The following is a 22,191-nucleotide window of genomic DNA, read 5'->3' as shown; positions in this document are numbered from 1 at the left end:
ACGCACACTCATGCACCTGGCACTGCTGTGAGAACCAGAGGCGGGCCCAGGGCTCGTCCCTGGGCTGGGCCAGGCCCGCCCGAGGGAGCGGGGGCAGGCGGGTGCCTCTGTGGGCCAGGCACGACCGGGCAGGCTGGGGAGTCTCAGTCAGCCCTCCTAGTGGGGCTTGGAGCGGGCGTGCTGAGGTGCGTGTGAGGCTCTGAGTGAGCCTTAGCACGGCGGAAACAGGAGCGTTTTATGTTTAGAGAGCCCAGCGGACTTCCAGCTTCTTCTGAATCCCTGGAAGCTCGGGCTGCCGCACCCCCCAGCTCTGTGCCTTCCCCGCCAGGCCCTCACTCCAGCCGCTGGGAAGGAAAGACTGGCTGGTGGCAGGCGGGGTCCGATTGTCGGTGGGGAGAGGCTGCGCTGTGCGTTTACCAACCCCCCCCACCCCGCCTCCCCCGGTAGTGGGGAATTCACTGCAGCCCAAGACGTGAAACTCAGCGTACAGGCTCTTGACCTGCTTTCCGCCAGTGCGGTGAAACACACGTTACGTAATGTTCGCCACTGAGTCTCTGGCCTGCACCGGCACTGATGTGGGGTCCCACTCACAGCGCAGAGCGGCCCGCCCTGCCCTCCCCTTAGAAATCTCCACCCTCCCGCCCAGAAGCTCCAAGCCCCCAGAAGCTGTGACGCTGGGACCCCAGTGCTGTCCCAGGAGGCGCGTCTCCTGGTTCTTGCCTCTGGGCGCACCTTGCTTGTCGGGGACTGCCTTCCTTCTCCCAAGAGAGAAGCCCCTGCAGTGTGGAGGGCCGTTCACGCTCGCCCCAGCCCCTCATGGGGGTCTGCCCGGGCCGCTGCCCCCCTCTGGCTCTCCTGCCTTACGCCGCTGCAAACGTTTGCCACCGACCACGTGTCTGCTTAACGGCGCAGAGTCAGCAGTGACCCAGGGCTTCCCTCCACTTCCTGGGGGCCCCCTCGGTTGTCCTGGGCAGGGCGGGAAGGACAGGGTGGCCCACCTGGGCTGGGGCGGGGGACTTCGCGCGTCACGCTCACTGCCTCTCTCCGTCTGTTCACAGAGTCGCCCCAGGAAAGGCCGGGCTCCCGGCGCAGCCTGCCCGCCAGCCTCTCGGAGAAGAGCCCCAGCATGGAGCCGTCAGCCGCCACGCCATTCCGGGTCACGGTAACTATCTCTACGCTTCCGCCCCCCTGGGACCCTACTGCCCTCCCCCCCCATCCTTGGAGCCTCTCAGACCAGGACCGCAGCCCACCCTCTTGGTGCTAGGTACCCGCTCACTGTCTGGCTGCTCTCCTCGCTGGCTCAGCCTCTCCCCCACGCCCCCACTGGGTGGGGGGTGGGGGTAGGGGGTCGAAGCCCCCCGGGGAGTGGGAGGAGGTGGAGGAGAGACAGGCCCAGCCCAGGAGGGGAGGATAGAAAGAGAGAGAAAGAGACAGACAGGCAGACACACACACACACACACACACACACACACACACACACACACACACTCAGTGCATGCGCACATCTCATCTCCCAGGTGCTCAGGCATCAGGTCGTTCCCACATTTTTGCCGCCTCTCTCCTTTCTGGTCACAGTTTGCACGTGTGTGTGTGTGTGTGTATGTGTGTGTGTTGTGTTGGAGTGGGGTGGGGAGCTCGTTTTCAGCGACGCATGTCACGCTGGCTCTGGCAGTAGGTGACGTCTCAGAAGACAGACACGGGGCCGGAGAGGGGGCTCACCTTGCACACAGCCGGCTCGGGCATGTGGGCCCCTGAGTGCCCCCACTGCTGGGGACTCGAGGGCAGAGCCAGGAGTGAGCCCTGAACACTGCCGCCTGTGCCCCCTCCAGAGGCGGACGCTGGGGCCGGAGCGAAAGCACAGCGGGGAGGGCGTTTGCCTTGCAGGCGGTCAACCCGGGTTCGATTCCCAGCATCCCACAGGGTCCCCTGAGCACCGCCAGGAGTAATTCTTGAGTGCAGAGCTAGGAGTCACCCTGAGCATCGCCAGGTGTGACCCAAAAAGAAAAAAAAAAAAGAAGAAGGCGGACACTGTGTGGAAGAGCCATGCCGCTGTTTCGAGGCTCCTTGAGCACACGTGATTTTTCACCGCCAAGCTCAGTCTCTAGGCAGCGGGGCTCCTTGATCTCTCGCGTCGGTGCCCATGTCCCCCCCCACCCCCGTGGCCCCTCCTCCCCCTCATTCCACACACTTCTATGTGGCCCTCTGCCCAGTGCTCTGCCAGCCTCCAGAGACAGGAGCAGAAGCTGCTTCCTCCCTCCCCGGGGAGCCCATGAGCTTCGGGGTGTGAGCCTGTTTTTTTTGTTGTTGTTGTTCATCCTTTGAATGGATGGAAATTCATGGAAATTGGGAAGCAAATAGAAAAAAAATTTTTTTTTCCTTCTGCGACGCTACTCAGGGTTCTTGCACATGCAAGGCAAAGGCACCCCAGGTATATGCATTCTCGAGCCAGGCCTGCCTGCCTTGGCAGAGAAGTCCAGGAGGGCTTCCTGGAGAGGTTGTTGCTGGGAGGTGATACTTGAGTCAAGATCCGAAGAGATGAGGCTTCTGTCCTCTGGAGAGCAGGGAGAAGATGATCCTGGGTGAGGGAATGGAGTGCCAGGCCTGGTCGTCCTTGGACACACTCACCTTCAAGGCCAAGGGGGCTGAGTTTGGAGCAGGGGCCAGTGGCAGTCGCGAGGCCGAGAGGGCGGGATTCCCGCCAGGGCGGGCTGGGAGGCTGCGCTGGAAACGTGTTCACGAAACACTTTGGAAATGGTTCGTTGAACGGCCCGAGAGTTATCACATCGGTTTGGGCGCTTGCCTTGCACACGGCCAACCCGGGTTCGATCCTGACATCCCACACGGTCCCCTGAGCACCCCCAGGAGTGATTCCTGAGTGCAGAGCCCCTGAGCACTGTCAGGTGTGCTCCCCCCCCCAAACAAACACAAAGAGTTGGTTGAGCTCATCTCAGAGCGGCGGCTGGGACCTTCACGCCTTCCAGAGAGGCTGCTCAGCTGTAAGTTCTAGAACCATCTCCAGGCACAGCAGAGGAAGGGGGGAGTCCAGAGGCTCCAGGGTGTGGCCGGGACTCCCCGGGCCAGGGAACAGAGCCGTATCCAGCCGTATCCTGAAAACCAGCTGTGGAGTTGGCCCACGACTGGTCTCTCGTCCTCCCTGAGGTGGGCATGTGGAGGCTCCCCACCCTCCAGCTGACAGCTGGGGAAACTGAGGCTGGCAGACACCTCATTACCCTGTGCGTTGGTGGTGGAAGCACAAGCGGGACCCCGAGGGAGAGCAGCCCTTCTCCAGGGTGGAGGACTACAGTCTCTCCTCCCCCCGCCCCTCCCGTCACCCTCCCCCCCGCCCTCCCCCACCCCCACCTGCTCAGAACTGTCCCACCTGCCTCTCCCTCGCGGTTCCATGGGTGCCACCATGGAGCTGTGGGCAGGCCAGCCTGCCACCACGTGGCATTTCTCCACACCTGGCGCCCTCCCCGCTGCGGAGGTGAGGTTGGAGGGGACAGAGACCCAGAGACAGGACGGGTGACATGCTGCCACCCCTGACCCTTGGCTGCTGCCTCCCTCCGGGTGGTCTCTCTCCCTGCCCCCGCAGCCCCATCCCCTCGTTGATCTTGAGGCTCTGGGGGGTTTCGTATGGAGGCGGCAGAGACACCGGGGAGCCCCCACGGCCAGTGGGCCCGTCCTCGGATGCTGAGAGTTGTGTTGAAGGTTGGGCTGAAACGAGGCCTCAGGGCTGTTTGTTTTGCAAGGTGGAGGAGGAGGAGGCATGTCCGTGCAGTGAGACCCGGGGGTGGGTGGGAGCTGCAGATGCTCTCAGCTCCAGGCTGACTGCAGAAGCTTCTGGAAGCCAGGCGGAGCCTGATTCCTCTCAGTCAGGCATTGTGAACCTCTTTGTGGGTCCCACAGTGGTCACGGATCTGTGCTGTGAGAACTCAGAACCAGGGAAGACTGCCCGGAGGAGGGGAGGGGTCTCTGGAGCAGGGCTTTGAGGGATGCATAGGAGTTTGCCAGCAGGAGCAAGCCAGTAGCCCAGTTTGCCTTGGCAGAACTGGAGGCGTGAGGGGAGAGAGGGCTGCAGAGAAAAGTGGGTGAGTGACGTCTTTGAACAGGCGTTTCCGGACTGGCCCCTCAGGGACACGGGGAGAATGGGAAAAGTGGAGCCAGCGGAATTGAATTGTGGGTGCTGTCACCCTCGTGTCCTGCACTCCCCTGAACCCCCAGCTCCCACCTCCCAGTCCATACAGAGACAGGAGCATGAGCACAGGCCCGCAGGCCACCTGCGGGTGCCCCCTGCCCCCAATACCAAGGGAAGAGTAAGGAAGTCATGGGGTTCAGCCGCTTTCTGTAGTGGAAGAACGGAGCCTCAGAGAGGCCGGGGCCCTTCCTAAAGCCACACAGCAGCACTCATGGGTCTGGGCCGGAACGCAGCCCAGGCCTCTCCGTTTCCCTCTCAATGTTCCCCAGCCTCGCTCCCTCCTGCCCTCTCCTCCGTGCTGCTGAGCCCTTCTCCCCACCTCCGTGGCGTCTCTGGGCAGGAGGGTGCTGCAGGGAGCGGGGCTCCTGCTTGCTGCCCCGGGAGGCCCCTGGAGGCCTTTCCTGCCCTCTTTGTATTAGGGTCCAGCGCTAGCTCCATCTCTACCCACAGTTCAGCTAGGAGGGCTGCCTGGAGGAGGAGGGTAACCACGGGGTTCAGGGATGACCTCCTCTGACTCCTACACGGTCTGCCTCTTCTGCCTCTACCTCAGTAAATGAGACAGGACTGACGCTGGGCATCGGGGTAAAGGACCTCACCCCAGGCAAGTTCATGGGGCAGAAGAGCCGGCTCTGTCAGTGCCCAGAGGGGAAACAGGCCCAGAGACGCCTACCTATATCCCCCCTCCCGGCTTCCTCTGGCACACCTCACGAGCACATTTCCACGGGCCCTGCCTGAGGCTGTGGTCCACGGATCTGTGTTGTGAGAACTCAGAACCATGCCACTGTGGCTATGTCCTCCTCCCCACGCCCACGACCCGCCTTGCCGTTCCCTCTTTGCGATGTCTGTGCTCGGAGAGTGACGTGAACTGGAGTCACCCAGCCCCATGCCAGGGGTCTACAGGGGGCCCCCTGCCGGTCATAGAGCCCAGACTGTGCTCGTGTTTCTCCGGGAGAGGCTGTTTTCTGCTGGGGGATGTGGAGTGGTGATTGGCAGGAGCTGGCTGGGCTGGGGAAGTCTCAGGGCCTGCCCTGGGGGCCTGGGGCTGTTTGCAGTCAGCATGAATCCAGTTGGGCTCCTGGGCTGGACCTGTGGGGAGGGCTTGACCCCACCCCTCTCCCCGACCGTGGTGTTGTGAGCTCCCCCAATAGTGAGGCCAGCGGCAGGGACAGGCCGAGGAGGGGGCTGCCCCGAGCTTCCGCTTCCGCCCACCTTCCTCTCATCCTCAGACATTTTCAAGCAGCACCAGGGATGATGCTCCCGGACCTCTGTGTGCCGGGCCCCAGCAGTCAGGGGCCGCAGAAAGGGTTTGTCCCCCACTCCGGGATCAGGGCCGCATGCAGTCTGTGGCAGCCGGGCCCATGGAAGGTTTGCTGGAGCTAAGGGCAGCCCGGGAGCTGTGGTGGGAGGAGGTGCCTGCAGTGGGAGAGACAGGAGTCCTTCAACAGAGTCAGATGGTCATACCACTAGGAGCACGGTTCCCCGGGAGAGGGAGGAGAGGCAGGTCAGAGCAGGCCGGTGCAGACGAGGGGCATCTGTCAGAGTTGCATCCTCACAGGTGGTCCCACAGTAGGCTGAGACTAGGATTGAAGAGGGTGGGGTATGAGAGATGGGGTGGGGAGCAGGTGGGGTACCGGGGAGCCCCTCCAGGTCTGAGCTTAGCCTTGGGGAAGCAGGGATGGGGGCAAAGAGCCCCTCTGGGGTGCTGGCATGTCTGCTTCTGTAAACTTGGTCTTCCTGGCCGTGCTCCAGAGCCCCGTGGCCAGCAGTCCTCCAGGGGCCTGGCCATCAGCCCAGACCTCGTGTTACCATTGGGCTCCAGGGAGGCCGATTCATAGGCTGTGTGGGTCACTGGCCCGGCGGCTCTCTGGGGACCTGCGTCTCCCAGGGCCTCTCTGGGGCGGAGCAGAGTTCGAGTCCTGCTCCCGGGGCTCTGCCCTGAGACTGCCCAGCCCAAGTCTCTCATTTTCCCCGGTGTGAGGGAGCTCCGAGACACCCCCCCCCCAAGGGGCGGCTGGGCCAAGGAACGCCCCCCTCGAGCGTTGCGTAAAGTTTGCCCTGCCTGGCACCCGGAGAAAGCAGAGCCTTCCCCCCCACACCCGCACCCGCCTTCCTGAGCGACATCACCCCTGGGAGAGCTTGCAGGGAGGTGGTGAGGGGGAAGTCTGCCCTGGGAACCAGAGACCCTGAGCCGGTGGTGTCTGCAGGGCCGGCTCCCACCAGTTGGGGGCAGCAGAGGGCAGCGAGTAGCCCCCGGGCAGCTGCTCTGCGAGGAGGATTGAAGGCCACCCCCTCCACGGTGTGGGTCCCTCCGGTACTCCAGCCCATGGACACAGACTGCAGCGACCCCTCTGGGTGGAGGCGAAAGCCCCGCTCAGGGCAGCCGACAACCTGGCAGCATGAGAGGGAGCCCAGGTCAGTGGCAGAGGCACGCGGGCCACCAGGGGGTGCGGCCACTCCCGGGACGCCAGGCTGAGCCCAGGGACAGTCTTATGGGCATCTTGTTCCAGGACATCACTGCTCCGAGAGGGATGGTGGGAGTCCAGGGAGAGGCTGGTGTGTGTGTGTGTGTGTGTGTGTGTGTGTGTGTGTATGTGTGTGTATGTGGGGGAGGATGGGGGGGCAGACAAAGGCACGAAGCTGACCAGGCACGAATCCCTGCCCAGCGCCTCCCCGTCTGTACTGAGGCAGAGGGGAGTGACACAGGAATCCTCTCCCGCTGCCCAGTCTCTGTTCATGCAGAGAACAGGGAGGCCCAGAGAGGGTGGCTGCACAGCCTGGGGTCACACAGCCAGCCAGGGCCCCGCTGCTCCCCAGGGCCTGCCTCTGCCTGTGGCTGGCCTGGCCCCCAGAACCAGAAGGGCTATTGCAGGGTAGAGGCCTTAGAACCAGAAAGCTTCCCCCTTCCCACCCCGCAGGCCCCCATCTCTCCCAGGGGTGCCAGGAGACACCTCCCCACCCCACCCCCAACATTAACACCTTGCCAGGGGAGCTGGACTCAGATATCATCTGGCTGACTTTTCGGGACAGGGTGGGGGGCATTGGTGGGTGCTGATTTTGAAGCCAGGAGGTCCTCCTGGCGGTGGCAGCAGTGATGTTCCATTCGCTTGGGGCTGTAAGTTTTCCTGTGCAGTTGCTTAAAGGTACTGTACAGCTTTGATGGTGCAGCCGGCCCAGAAGGTACAGCTGGCCCTGATGGTACAGCCATCCCTGACTGTACAGCGGGTCCTGACAGTACAGCCAAGCCTGATGGCACAACCAGCCCTAAAGGTAAAGCCAGCCTTGACCCTGAAGTTTCCGTCAAACCCAGCGGTACAGCCAGCCCTGATAGTGCAGCCAAACCCAGTGGTATAGCTAGCCCTGGTGGTACAGCCTGCCCTGAAGGTACAACCAAACCCAGCAGTACAGCCAGCCCTGAAGATAAAGTCAGCCCTGACCCTGAAGGTAGAGCCAGCCCTGAAGATATAGCCGGCCCTGATGGTACAACCCCTGACTGTACAGCCAAACCCAGTGGTACAGCTAGACCTCACAGTACAGCCCATACTGATGGTACAGCCACCGCCGACTGTATAGCCAGCCCTAGCAGTAAGAGCCAAGCCTGAAGGTACAGCCAGCCCTGAAGATACAGTCGGCCCAAATAGTACAACCACTCCTGACAGCACAGCCAAACCCAGTGGTACAGCTACCCCTGGTTGTAAAGCCTGCCATGAAGGGCCAGCCAGCCCTGATGGTACAGTCAACCTTGATGGTACAGCTAGACCTCACAGTACAGCCTGACCTGCAGTCACAGCCGGCCCTGGTGGTACAGCTTGACTTGGAGGTGCAGTCAGCCCTGATGGTACAGCTAGACCTCACAGTTCACTCAGTACTGATGGTACAACCACCCCTGACAGTACAGCCAAGCCTGATGGTACAGCCAGCTCTGACCTTGAAGTTACAGCCAGCCCCGAAATACCGCTGGTTCTTATAGTACAACCACCCCTGACAGTACAGCCAAACTCACTGGTACAGCTAGCCCTGGTTGTAAAGCCTCCCCTGAAGGGCCAGCCAGCCCTGACGGTACCGTCAACCTTCGTGGTACAGCTAGACCTCACAGTACAGCCGGCCCTAGAGGTACAGCCGGCCCTGGTGGTACAGCCGGCCCTGCTGTTTTGACCGGAAAAGACGGCACACCCTGCCCTGGTGCTACAACTAGCCCTGATGGTACCACCAGCTGGCAGGTACAGCCAGCGCTGTCTGTACACCCTGCACTTCCATAGACGCCAGCTCCAATGGTTGCTGCCACAGCCCAGCGCCCAATAGCTCAGGGAGGGCTCAGCCTCCCCTCATGGAGCTCCTCCCGCACACCGGCCCCAGAGGACACGTGGGGAGACTGAGCCAGAGAGGCCAGATGCCGGCTCAGGGCCGCATCGAGCAGTTTACATGGAACTGTGGCTCAGCTGGGCACTGGAATAGTCTCGTTGGGTCATGTCCCCATCACCCACTTACTGGCTGTGTGATTTGTGCAAGCTGTTTGACCTCTCGGGGTCCCCATATTATCACAGATCACAGATCATCCTGTTATTCATCGATTGCCTCGAGCAGGCCCCAGTAACGTCTCCTTCATCCTAGCCCTGAGATTATATTCAAGGCTCTTTAGGAGAATGAGACCCATCATTGTTACTGGTATTTGGCATATTGGGTATGACACAGGGAGTTTACCAGACTCTGCCGTGTGGGCAGGTTACATTCGGGAGCCTGCCAGTTTGTCAAAGTAGGAATGAGATGTTATAATAAAAATGTAGCGCGGCTGCAAATGCGGCCGCGCGGTTCCAGGATCTAATTTTTGATTCTCATTATTTATAATAATGATTATTATTATGATTCTCATTATTTTATTTATTTAGCTTTTTGGGTCACACCCGGCGATGCACAGGGGTTGGTTACTCCTTGCTCTGCACTCCGGAATTACTACTCCTGGAGGTGCTCGGGGGACCATATGGGATGCGGGGAATCGAACCCGGGTTGGCCGCGTGCAAGGCAAATGCCCTCCCCAGTGTGCTATGGCTCCAGCCCTGATTCTGGTTACTTTCAGTCATCTGGCAGTGCTGGGGTGACACCCAGGGCCGTTGCCTGGCCCCTCGGTGCCTCTGCTCTCTCTCCCTCGCCAATGCCAGGGCCTGAGAGGGAAGCGGGGGTGTCTCTGGAGCGCTGGCCATGGCTGGCACTTGGAGAAGTGTCTCTGGCTCCTCCTGTCAGCCTGGGGGGTCGCCCTCAGTTTCCAGTAGCAGCTGGACTCTGCCGGGCCTTCTGGGCACTGCACGTGGCTTTCTGGCCCCCTTGCCCAGATGCCTCTGCCCATAGACCCCCGCAGAGCCCGGGGTGTGGCCTGGGCAGGTGCTGGGCGGGCCGCTGAATCCGCGAGTCTCTCCTGGTAGACTGGGGTCTGGCACTGGGGCCGCCGCCGCGGGTGGAGGGCTGAGCCCTAAGTGCAGCCGCCAGGCCTCCTGGGCAGCAAGTGCGGAGCAAGCATCTGCTGCAGGAGGGCTGATGGGGCCTGAGTCACCCTGTGGCGCCTCTGGGCTGTCACACTCTGCCTGAGACCCCAAGGGTCCGTGTGTGACGTCCTGATGTTTCCCCAGGCCCCACGGGAGCCATTGGTGTGGGGCCCGGGGTGAGGTCATGAGGGGTCCAGGGTCTGGGGGTGAGGTCATGAGGGGTCTGGGGTGAGGTCATGAGGGGTCCAGGGTAAGGTCATGAGGGGTCTGGGGCCCGGGGTGAGGTCATGATGCATCTGGGGTCTGGGGGTGAGGTCATGAGGGGTCCGGGGCTTGGGGTGAAGTCTTGAAAGGTCTAGGGGTGAGGTAATGAGGGGTCTGGGGGTGAAGTCATGAGGGGTCCAGGGCTTGGGGTGAAGTCATGAGGGGTCTAGGTAGGGGTGGGGTCATGAGGGGCCCGGGGTGAGGTCATGAGGGGTCTGGGGTCCAGGGTGAGGTCATAAGGGACCCAGGGTGAGGTCATGAGGCGTCTGGGGTCTGGAGGTGAGGTCATGAGGGGTCCGGGGTCTGGGGGTGAGGTCATGGGGGGTCCGGGGCCTGGGGTGAAGTCATGAGAGGTCTAGGGGTGAGGTCATGAGGAGTCTGGGGTCTGGGGTTGAGGTCACAAGGGGTCTGGGGCCTGGGGTGAAGTCATGAGGGGTCTAGGTAGCGGTGAGGTCATGAGGGGTCTGGGGCCCAGGGTGAGGCTCTGAGGGGTCTGAGGTTAGGCCATGAGGGGCCTGGGGGTGAGGTTATGAGGGGTCTGGGTTCCAGGGTTGGGGCCTGGGGTGAGCCCATGGGGGTCTGGGGCCTTCTCCCAGGAGCTGAGGAAGGGGGTGGTGCTCCGGGCCAGGGTCTGTCCTGCTGCTCAGGGGTCCCGTGGATGCCTTTGCAGAGTGCATGGGGGTGGGCGGGACAGGGACAGCGGGAGCCAAGAGGAGACACGTGGGGGGCTGGGAGTCCCCCAGGGTGAGGCACAGCCGCCTCCTCCCCATCACGACAGCCGGCGGGAGGGAGCGCTGGGCCCGGGAGGCGTCCGTCACCTCCTCCTCCTGGCTGGAGGCCAGGCTATCGATCAGGGACAGCGGTGCTGATGTGGACGGCAGGCGGGCTCCACGGGGTGTCATCTCCCGGCACGTGACGGTGGCGGTGAGGTCATTCCCGCCGTCCCCGTTCTCCGAGGCGGACATGGACAGGGGTCGCCCGTTGCCCCGTGCCCCCGCTGCCGGGCCCCCGGTGCTGGGCACTGGCAGCTTCCCCAGGCGTTCCCGGACACCGGGGCGCCCCGGCACCTGGACAGGTGTGTCAGGCAGTGGAATGTGAAGTTCGAAGATGGAGGAGGGGGTGGGGCCCACTCAGGCCCGGGAGGGGACGGCACAGATGGACCTGCGGTGCAGGAAGGACAGAAACAGAAGCTCAGACCCGGCCCTGCATGGGGAGGGAGGGAGGGAGAGAGAGAGAGAAAGAGAGAGAGGGAGGGAGGGAGGGAAAGAGAGGGAAAGAAGAGAGAGAGAGAAGAGAAGAAAGAAAGGAGAGGGGGAGAGACGGAGAGGGAGAGAGAAAGGAGAGAGAGCACGCGAGCGTGTGTGTTTGTGTGTACGCGCGCGCGCGTGTGTGTGTGTGTGTGTGTTGTGTAGCAGATGAAGCCAAGAGATTTTTTCCTGGCTATTTGGAGTCTTGAACCTACTGATGCTGCTTTCCCCGGCCTGCAGTGGGGCTGACCACGAGTACAAGTGGACGCACGGCATGTGACCTGGTTCAGTGCGTGCTGGGGAACAGCTGGGTTTGTGTGAGCGGATGGGCCCGCAGCCCGTGGTTGTGGGGTCCTGGTCCTCAGCATGCGTGCTGGTCAGCGTGTGCATGTGTGCGTGTGTGTCCGCGTGACAGCTGTTGGCGCGTGCCTTTCTCTGTGGGAAGGCTGCCCGCCACCACCCTCCCCACCCTCCGTGTTTTTGGGCGTGTGCCTGCGTCTCCTTGACCTTGAGTGTGGACAGCCTGTGTCCTTCCCCCGCACACACATGTGTTTAGCAGCGTTCCCCGGGCCGTGTTTGAATGCAAGGCTGCCCTCTGGTGTCAGGGCACCCATCCACTCCTGGCTCTCTTGGCCCAGGGGATGGGTGCGGCTGTGCGCCCTGAGTCGCCCAAGGGCTTCTGGGATGCGCTAGAGTTTGGAGGGCGAAGCTGGAAGGAGGCCCCGGTAGGGGCCGTGGGAGGGGCTGGTGGGCACGGGCTAGGCCGTGAGTAGGAGGCCACCAGGAAGGCACCAGCCTAATCCTGGCTTAAGACATCTCCTCTCTGTCACCTGTCACGGCCTGGCATTCCCAGTGAGTCATCCCTCCCCCGGGCCCTGCTCTCATGGTGCCCAGCTCCCCGGGGCAGAGGCCAGGGACACCGGCGCGGGGCAGGAGGGCCGGAGGAGGCGCGCCTCTGAGGGGCTGGCATAGTGGCCACAAGCCCAGCACGGCATGGGCAGTTGCTCATACCCCAGGAGGGTCCTGAAGTGTGGGTTCTAGAGCAATAGCACAGCGGGGAGGGCGTTTGTCTTGCACGCAGCCGACCTGGGTTCAATTCCCAGCATCCCATAGGGTCCCCTGAGCACTGCCAGGAGTAACTCCTGAGTGCAGAGCCAGGAGTAACCCCTGTGCATCTCCAGGTATGACCCAAAAGGAAAAAAAAAGAAAAAATAGAGCAAAGTCCTCAGCTCACCCCTCCTGGCTCAGGCGGGGGGGTGGAGGAACAGGAGCCTGGCACCAGAAAGGAGGGGTGCCCGGGTGGGCTGCCATCCAGGGGCCCTTCGCAGTTTCCACCGAGCCCTGGAGCAGGAGGCCCCCTGGCTAGGGTGGGGCGAGGAGTCCCTCCCTCCCAGCACGTGTGACCGCAGCGTGCCTGTCTGGTCCGGGAGAGGCGGTGCAGGCCTGGCTCTCCCTCTCCTGTTCCTGTTTATCCGGGTGAGCTTTCTGGCATCGGTGCAGAGCCCCAGAGAGCCCCAGCTGCCTCCTGACGCTGCTTTGCCGGGGTGTGGGCCTGGGCTGGGCCTTTCCCGGGCCTCCTCGGGGCTCGCCGGACCCCGGCGAGGCTCCTGCCTGTTGTCCGCAGGCCCGGATGGAGGCCCCCGGGGTTGGGGAGGACAGAGGCTGGGTAGGGTCCCTGGCGGTGCCAGGCTGGTGCTGTCTGGTTTGTGCTCAGGTGAGTCCTCAGAGAAGAGTTGCCCTGGCCTCCCGGGTGGTGTCGCCCCTGCTGGACTGAGGGCCCCTTGCGGATGGGACTGGCCCGGCTTGGTCCTTACTCACTTTCTTCTCATCTGACTTTTGGTGCCTGGGGCAGACTGTGGGGATAGGTTCTGAGCAGTCAGCGTCAGTCTGTGTGTGTGTGTGTGTGTGTGTGTGTGTGTGTGTGTGTGTGTGTGTGTGTTTGGTGCCCGGGGCTAAGTGTGGGGATGGGTTCTGAGCAGTCAGCATCAGTCTGGAGTGTTTCTGTGTGTGTGTGTGTGTGTGTGTGTGTGTGTGTGTGTCCCTGTGTTCATACGGGGAATCTCTGTCCAACTCATGGGGTTGAGAGATCCTCCTGACCCCACTCTACTACCTGACCGGGCTGCTTTCCGCAAGTGGCTCAACCTCTCTGAGCCTCCTTGGCCCCAAAGCATCTTTGGATTGCAAAGCCCAAGGTTCTCCTGAGGCGCTCCTGTGAGCGGCCTTGGGTGGGCCGACAGGCTGAGTTGCAGCTCGGCCAGAACGCCTTGGCAGAGTGGAAGGTTCGCCCTAGTTCTTGGGATTGAAATAGAGAATAGACAGTTAGCTGCCTGTGGGGATTCTGATGACCCCCGAGAACAGCCCGGCCAGACCCTGGCTGCAAGAGTGGCTGAGAACTCGCATCTTCAGCCTGGCCTGCTCGGACCATGCAGGACTGCCCTGCACCAGGCTCCGTGACACGGGCCTGAGTCCACAGTCGGACGGAAGTGGGGGTGGTGTGGGTGTTGCCCAAGGGGGCAGCCACAGAGAGGACTAGAGGCTCCCCAGATGGAAGGTGGGGGTGGGCAGCAGGCCTGTGTGAGCCCGGGCGCCCCGTCTGCGGAGAGAGCCCCGCTCCGCCTGGCACCCTGCACCCGAGTCTCTCGGAGGTGGTTTTGGGAAAAGGTGCTGGTTGAACCAGCTTCGAAACAGCCCCGAGGGATGGCATGCCGCATGCTGGGGTGATGAGGGCAGTCTCTTCACTGGACCCCCCTCCTACCTGCCCTATGCCCCTGCCTGGTGTCCCCGCCAGACCCCTGTCCCCACCGCGGGGTCTCAAGCTCACTCTGGCCATGCCTGAGCCGCCCCGGCTCAGCCCTGGAAAAGCCAGCCCGGGACACCTTGACCAACCAGCCCCACCCCATGTTTGGGTCCCCTCTGCTTCCCGCCCTCTAGGACAGGACCACTGAGGGCCCGTGACTTGCCCGGATGGAAGGTGAGGAGACAGGACAGGCGGGGTGTTTGGGGCCGCCTGCAGAAGGGGACAGACTCAGGCCCTGGGGCTGTGAGCAGTGGGGAGGGGACTGCCCCTGCCCAAGACACCGGCCCGAGAAGGCTGGGAAGTAGCCGTGGAGACCGCCCCAACCTCACATGCGCTGGGGCTGGAGCGGTAGCACAGCGGGGAGGGCATTTGTCTTGTACAGGCTTACCCGGGTTTGAGTTCCAGCATCCCATAGGGTACCCCAGCAACGCCAGGAGTAACCCCTGAGCATCTCCGGGTGTGACCCAAAAAGAGAAAAAAAACCCAAAAAACAAAAAACCTCACAGGCACATCGCAGACGAGAGACGTCTTTGTTTTCATTTTGGGGCCACACCCAGTGGTGCTCAGGAATCACTCTTGGTGGGACTGGGGGGGGCCCACGGGGTGTCAGGGATTGAGCCCAAGCCGGTTGCATGCAAAGCCAGCAACCTCCCTGCCGTTGACGCTGCCCCAGGACGAGATGCTTGTAAGAGTGTTCATGGGCTGATGGACTCTGCCAGCAGTGCTCGGGGCTGGGGGGTCACCCCCTGCAAGACTCGACCCACTAAGCTGACAGTTCAGTGCAAGGGCCTGAAGCTGGGGAGGTCTGGAGCTCTGTGGTGCTGGGAGAACCTGGGCCGCCCCCCAGGCCCACGCCCCATGATGCTTGGGGGCCTGGAGGCTCCACCCAGGGATGCTCAGTGGGGCCACTCTGGTGACGGGGATGGAACCAAGGCCTGTGCCCAAACCCCTTTGCGTTCTGGCTTTAAAAGGAGGATTCTGATGTCTTTACTTTAGTATTGATTTATTTATAGTGGGGGTCACACATGGTAGTACTCGTGGCTCACTCCTGGCTCTGTGCTCAAGGCTTACTCCTGGCTCTGTGCTCAGGGCTTACTCCTGGCTCTGTGCTCAGGGTTTACTCCTGGCTCTGTGCTCAGGGCTTATTCCTGGCTCTGTGCTCAGGGCTCACTCCTGGTGGGGCTCCAGAGATCGTATGTAATGTCAGGAATTGATCCCGGGTCAGCTGTGTGCAAGGTCATTACCTTATCCCAGTGCTTTCTCTGGCCTCTAAAATAGAATTTTTTTTTTTCTTTTTGGGTCACACTGGTGATGTACAGGAGTTAGTCCTGGCTTTGCACTCAGGAGTTACTCCTGACGGTGCTCAGGGGACCATATGGGATGCTGGGAATCGAACCCGGCTCGGCCGCGTGCAAGGCAAACGCCCTACCCGCTGTGCTGTCTCTCCAGCCCCCTAAAATAGGATTTTTGGATTCTGTTTTTGAGGACCCGCTGGGAGCGTGCTGACAGTACGGGCTCGAGAGCTGGGCCCCAGAGGTGGACAAACGGCTCCAACTGGCAGCCCGGACCTGGGGCTGTGAGCAGGCAGGGCCTGGGCCCCCGGGAAATGGACAGAGGGTCACAGGAGGGCTCGGAGAGGCAGAGACGGTATAGGGGAGCCCCCAAATCTGACTGAAGTGAGGACTCCCCTCAAGCCACAGGGTTTTCTCATGCTGAATTGTTATCTAGGATTGTTGGGGTGGAGGGGTGCGAGGCAGGCCTCAGGGCAGGCCTTAACCTATACAAGGACACAGGTTCAATCCCTGGCCCCACCAGGTGTAGCCCTGGACCCCAAAGCACCTCCAGGTGTGACCCCAGCATTGAGCCATCGAGAACAGTGGGAACAGCCAGGAGTCACCCCTGGGTCCCCCGAGCACGGCTTGAGACTCCCCCCCCCCCAAAAAAAAACACATAGATGGACAGGTTTAGCCCCTGGGCCTCACCAAAGGGCCATCGGTGTCGAACATAATCTTCGGCTTCAAGATGGGTCCATTTGTCCTCGTGAGTTCATGGTTGCCTCCGCACACCTTGTCCCCAGGAGTCGCCTGTGAGTGGGGCAGGAGGGAGGATTCACCTCCCGCAGCCAGGGCGGGCCCAGAGCTGCCCTCGGCTCCTGCCCCAGGAAGGAGGTCAGAGACTGAGGCTGGAGTTGGATGAACCTTGTTGCGTGATCTTAGGAAGGCCAGGGCACCTGTCTGGGATGGGGACACACACACAAAACACACACACACACATACACACACACACACCCTCCACTGGGAAGGCCAGGAGACAGACTCACACACACACACACACACACACACACACACACACACACATACACCTTTCTCTACTGAGAAGGCCAGGATACCTGTCTGGAATGGACAGACACACACACACATACACACACACACACACCCCTCTCCACTGGGTAGGCTAAAGCACCTGTCTGGGACTCATACACACACACACACACACACACACACACACGCCCCTCTCCACTGAGAAGGCCAGGGCACCTGTCTGGGATGGACACACACACACACACACACACACACACACACACACACCCCTCTCTACTAGGAAGGCCAGGCACCTGTTGTCTGGGATGGACACACAGACACACACACACACACACACACACACACACACACCGCTCTCCACTAGGAAGGCCAGGGCACCTGTTTAGGACACAGACTCACACACACACCCCTCTCCATCCTGTACCTCTTTGGATCCTGGGGGCCCTGAGCTGGGTCTCTGGGTCCTTCTGAATGTTGGGTAGCTCATGGGACTCCTCCCCGTCCCATCTCCTGAGAGCCGCTATTTTCTTTCAGCTGTTTTGGGGGCTTCTCCCGGAGATGCCCTGGAATATTACTCCTGGCTCCTCCAGGCTTGGAGGTGGTTCTGGGGGTGCTCAGGGACCAGGCAGTGCCGGAGAAAGGAGCCAGGGCCCCTGCACGCACAGCACGTGCTCAGCCCTGGCACCATCCCCACAGCCCTCTCCCCTGCGTCTCAGAAATCTGGACACTGCTTCCCGGGGGTGGGGGGCATGGGGGCGTCTGGCCAGGGTGCCTCGCACCCAGCAGGCACCGTGTCAAGGACAAACAGGTGGGTGGTAGCTGGGGAATCCCCAGGGCCAGGTCAGCTGGGTGGGGGGAAGGCAGGTTCCGGGAGGCTTCCTGGAGGCAGCAGCTGTCCAAAGAGCACTAAGCTTAGTCTTGGGGAGGTGGGGGTGGGCGAGAGGAAGTGACACGCGTCCCACTCAGTCTCCTAGAAGGAAGGGAAAAAAAATTTTTTTTTTCCAAGCTCAGAAATAGGATAAAGCTGTCATTCTTGCTCCATAATGAGCTCCATAAATTGCGAAACATGTTTCATGGTTTTCTTTGTACCCAGAGAGTGTAAAAAATTGTGAAATTTTCCTCGGGGTGGAAAAAATCAAAACCAAGAAAAAGTACAAGCCCCACTGGGGAGCTCGCTCGCCAACACCACCTGTGAGAGAAGAAGCCATCCAAGTCAGCCAGGTGCATCCCGGCCCCCCACACCTGGCGGGGGGCCAAGGCGGGAGCGGGAGCGGCTGCAGGGAGCATCCCTGCCTCTGCGCTGCCGTCTCTCCCGGCCTGAAACAACTTGGGGTTCCTCCGGGTTAGCGTGGCCTTGTCTGTGGCCTTGCCTACAGGTCACGCTCTGGGGAGAGGCCCTGACCACCTACGAGAGACTTGCTTTAATGATTGCAGCTGATGGGAGAACCTGGGTGGGTGACAGAGTGCCATGGCAGGAAGAGGCGTCCGGGCACCTTAGCTGGGAGGGCCTTCTGGAGGAGGTGGCTTTTTTGGCTGGTCGCTGGATGAGCAGGATTCTGACAGGTGGGCCCAGGGACAGACTGCTAATGAATGAGGGGGAAGGAGTTGGGGGGAGCTGGGAGAAGCCTCACTGGCAAATCAGGGGCTGCCTTGCAACCTTGCATGCAGGTAATCGGGTTTGATACCTGACTTTTCACAAAGATAAAAATAAGGGGGGGGGGATGTGTTGTGTGTGTGTGTATGTGTGTGTGTGTGTGTTTGGGGTCCACACCCGGCGATGCCCAGGGGCTACTCCTGGTTCTCCACTCAGGAATTACTCCTGGTGATGCTCAGGGGTTCCCTATGGGATGCCAGAGATTGAATCTGGGTTAGCTGCATACAAGGCAAACGCCCTACCTGTTGTACTATTGTTCCGGCCCCCAAAAAAGAACTTTTGAAATGCAGGAGGAGAAAGCTAGGGGAAAGGTAATGCTGGAAGGACTGCGCAGAAGTGCGAAAGGTCTGGCATGAGGCAGGCTTGGAAGCTGTGTGTTCCTGGAGGAGTGGTTCTACCTCTCTGAGCATGATCTTCCTTTGCAGAAGGGCATCAGGGTTTGGCTTTCTCGCCCCCCTACTTTTTCTGACATGTGATGATGCAGGCAGGATTTGGCTTGCTCCTTGCCTGGGTTCTGGGGCTGGAGAGACCAGACAGTTTCTAGCCTAGGGCCTGGAGCAAACACCTGCCCCTCTTCCCTTCAGAGGGGCCAAACCTGCATGCAGCCTGAGAGATAAGCTGTTGCTTGCAAATCGCTAAACTAACGGCAGAAACTAAGAACAAGTGAATACACACCTTCCGCTGGAGTGGGGGCCGGGGCTGGGTGAGTTCCCAGGACCACGCTCAAAAAACTCAGCCCCTCCGCACAGCTCCCCTCCCCCACCTCCCCCATACCTCCCCAACTCAGAATACCCTCTAGTGCTCCCCACCTTAGGTGGGGGGCCCTGCCTCCTTCCTAGCTTGAGAGGGAACTTGGTTCCAGCTGATGCCTTCTCCCAGGCCGGCTCCTCGGTGCCCCCAAGGAACCCAACACTCAGCCTGGCACAGCCGGGTAGAGGGGCGACTGGCCTGCATGGGGGGCGGGGGTAGGATGCCCTGTCTCCCTCCCACGAATGGTGAACGGGGCATCCTTCCTCTGCCGGCCTGGGCGGCCCAGGGGACCAGGCGTGCCCTGGCAGGAGCATGCCCCGGGAAAGAGCGAGAGCAGCGTGTGAAGTCTCGAAGCAGGCCTCAGGGGTCCTCCTCCACGCCCCCAGCCCCTGCCCCGGGGGCGGGGATGCTGCCCTAGCTGGGGACCAGGGGCTCACCTGCATCTATTAGCCCCAGGTGCCCGCTCGCCGAGAGCCTCGGTCCCCCCCACCCGCCACCCCCCAGGGGGAGAGGAGGCGGGAGGGGCGCGTGTGACCTGATTCCGGGCCCCGGCGTTGGGGCGCCCCGCCCCCCGCGCCGCCCCCCGCCCCCCGCCCCCGCCCCGCGCGCGCGAGCGCTCGGGCAGCTTCGGCCGCGGCCGGCGCGGCTCGGCTCGCGTCGCCATGGCAACAGCGGCTTAGGGGGCGGGGGCGACGTGGCGGCCGCGCGGGCTGGGCCGGGCGGGCCGGGCGGGCTGGGCCGGCGGCGGCGGCGGCGGCGGCGGCGGCGGCGCGCGCTCGCGGGTCGCCTGCTGCGGGCCGAGGCCCAGGCCCGCGGGGTCCCCGCGCGGGTCGGGCGCTCACCCCGCCCCGCCTCTCGCCCCGCGCCAGGGCTTCCTGAGCCGCCGCCTCAAGGGCTCCATCAAGCGCACCAAGAGCCAGCCCAAGCTGGACCGGAACCACAGCTTCCGCCACCTCCTGCCGGGGCTCCGGAGCGGCGCGGCGGACCATGAGAGGTGAGCGCGGCGCACAAAGGGCCGGCCGGGCGCGCGGGGCGGGCGCGGGGAGGGACCCCCGGGGCGGGGGCGCGCGCCCCCCGCTCTGCTTCCCCCGCGCCCGGGCTGCCGCCTGCACCCCAGCGGCGAGGGCGCCCCTCCCCTCCGCCGCCCGCCCGCCCCGCTCCCGGGGGTGCCGCCTGCACCCCGGCACGCCCGGAGCAGGTGTGAGGTTCCCGCTGGGGCGGCGGCGGGGGGTGGGGTGGGGGCGGCGCACCCCCACCCCCATCCGGCGACCAGGAGGGTCCCGGGCATCCCGGCGGCGGCGGCGGCTCGCAAGGGCAAGCCCCGCTGTCCGCTGTCCGCGCCCCCCCCAGGAGAGGGCACGGCGTAGGGGGTGGGGGCGGACAGGGCCCGCCCGCCCGCCCGGGGTCGCAACGTCCCCGCCCCGCCCCCACCCCCACCCCTGCCCGGCGGCGGCACCTTCACTTGGGCACCAGCCGTGCGATGGATTCCAGTGCCAGTCGGAACGCGTCCCTGCCCCGCCGGCCCGGCGGGGGTGAGGCATGGGGGGGCAGGCGCCTTGGGGGCGTTGGGGGGATCCCCCGGGTCTCGGGGACCCCAGCCTCCCGCTCCGAGGTGTGTGTGTATCTATGTGTGTGAGGGGGTCCATGCCCCTGTGTGGTCCTCCTCCTGGTGGAGGAGGCACAGGTCGATTGAAAATGCCTCTCTCTACCCCCTGGTCACCCAGCAGGCAGAGGAGTACAACTCACAGTCCAACTCTGCCCCAGGTCGGGGGCGGGGGGTGGGGGGCTAGAGGGGGACACCCTCCGGCTGACTCCTAGCATCTTCCCGGGGAGGACCCCTCCCACCACCCCTGCAAATCGCGACCCCTTTGCCTGCCACCCTGAGCCGGGCTCTGCTCCCCCACCACTGCCTCCGTCCTCCCTCCCTCCGGTGCCCGCTGCCAGGCTGGACCCTCAGCCTTCCTCTGCCGGCGGGCCGGGGCGCCCCAGGGGACCAGGCGTGCCCTGGCAGGAGCTTGCAGCCAGGCCGGAGAGCTCGGCGCGGGGCGCAGCCACTGCGTCTTTGAGCATCTCATCTCGCTTCCCATCTTTGTTATTGTCTAGGCGGCAGGCCACCTGGTTTGCTGCCTTCCTCCCTCTGCCTGGGCCCCCCCAACCCTCCCCCCAAACCTTCCACGGAACATGCCCTTCTCCGCGCTTTCCTTGGCGGGGGTCAGGACCCTCTGCACCCGCATGCGGGGGCTTGTGTACGTACCCGTTTTTGTGTGCATGTATCGGTTGTCCCGGGAGCCAGTGGGCAGCCGGACCCGGGGGCTTGTGTGTCCTCCCAGGAGCGCGGCGGCGTGCGCGGCATGTTTGGCATGGACCCTCCCCCCCCCAGAGCGCGCCCCCCTCCCCCAGAAGGTCGGGCATGGGCACGGCAGAATGCCCAACGGACCCCCATGCGGGTCCTGCCCAGCTTGGCAGCCAATCAGACTTGCTGAAGGAGGGGGCCCGGGTTGGGGGCCCCCGGGAAGGCACCACAGGCAGATCTGTCTCGAGAGCCCACCGACAGTGGGGGCAGAACGTCCGTCACCGGTGGGCGGAATGGTTATTCATCCCGTGTCAACAAAACCGGGCTGGTGGCTGCTCCGGAAGGGTGCCCTGGTTCCCCTCCCTGACGGGAAGAGGCCGAGTTCGGAATCCCTCTGCCTGGCCTTGGAGTCCAGATAGGCTCTGCCCAGACTGGGGTGCCGGTGGGGCGGGGGGGGGGGGGTCTCCTTCTTTGGCGCTCGGCTGGGACCTAAGATTTCTCGGCTCCAGTCAGGATGGATGCATGGGCAGGGCTTTCTCGCGGGCAGTCTCTGGAGGCACCCTGTTGGGAGTTGAGTGAGTAAAACCCATAGTGGGGTCCACCTTCCCCACACCCCCTGCCCCCGCCCCCCAGCTCAGGCTCGGAGCTGGCTGTGCGGCCAAGGTGTGGCCGCGCTGTTGTGTGTGTGTGTGTGTGTGTGTGTGTGTCTGCCTGTCCGGGGAGATTCCAGGGCACGCAGCCTGCTGTGGGTGGGTTTAGCCAGGAGGGGGTGGTTGGGCTTCCGGGCTCCTTGGGACCCCCTCCCCGCCCCCCTCCCCCCTCCACAGGTCTGCCTTGCCCTTGGCTGTGGAGAGGGTCAGCGCAGACAGGAGTCTCACTGAGGGGTGGGGTGGGGGCTCTGAGTGACTTTGGGCTCAGCCTCCGCCGAGGGCTGCCGGGCGGGCGGGCAGCTTTGCCGCGAGCCCCCCACTGCTTGCCGTGCCCAGGCCAGCGGGGCGGCAGCGTTTGGTGCTGGAACCCTCCTATTCAGATGCTGCGAACCAGCCGGTTCTGTGCTGGGACCTTTCCGTTCCCGGGAAGGGGGTCAGTGAGCCTTTCCAGCGTGGGGACGCCGTCCAGCCAGGCATGGGGGGGCAGCGGGGCAGCTCGCATCCTGCCACTGCCACCAGTGTCTCTCTGAGCTGCCCGATGGGGAG

At 63.0% G+C, this 22,191-nt stretch overlaps 1 protein-coding gene across 3 annotated transcripts in view; it reads left to right on the top strand.

The window, feature by feature from the left end:
- The window catches only part of DAB2IP (DAB2 interacting protein), a 99,699-nt gene that overhangs the window by 22,783 nt on the left and 54,725 nt on the right, over nt 1-22,191 (top strand). The window contains exons 2-3 of one of the 3 annotated variants that reach the window (XM_056138602.1): nt 1,059-1,162; nt 19,572-19,696. In XM_056138602.1, coding sequence (XP_055994577.1) covers nt 1,059-1,162; nt 19,572-19,696 — 229 coding nt within the window. Of the gene's footprint in view, nt 1-1,058; nt 1,163-19,571; nt 19,697-21,549; nt 21,571-22,191 lie in introns of those variants that run through there. The other 2 variants (XM_056138604.1, XM_056138605.1) reach the window with 2 other exon arrangements.

Source organism: Sorex fumeus, unplaced genomic scaffold (genome assembly GCF_029834395.1).
Source record: "Sorex fumeus unplaced genomic scaffold, SorFum_2.1 ptg000129l, whole genome shotgun sequence".
Classification (NCBI taxonomy): domain Eukaryota; kingdom Metazoa; phylum Chordata; class Mammalia; order Eulipotyphla; family Soricidae; genus Sorex; species Sorex fumeus.
This window is presented reverse-complemented; position numbering and strand designations above follow the sequence as displayed.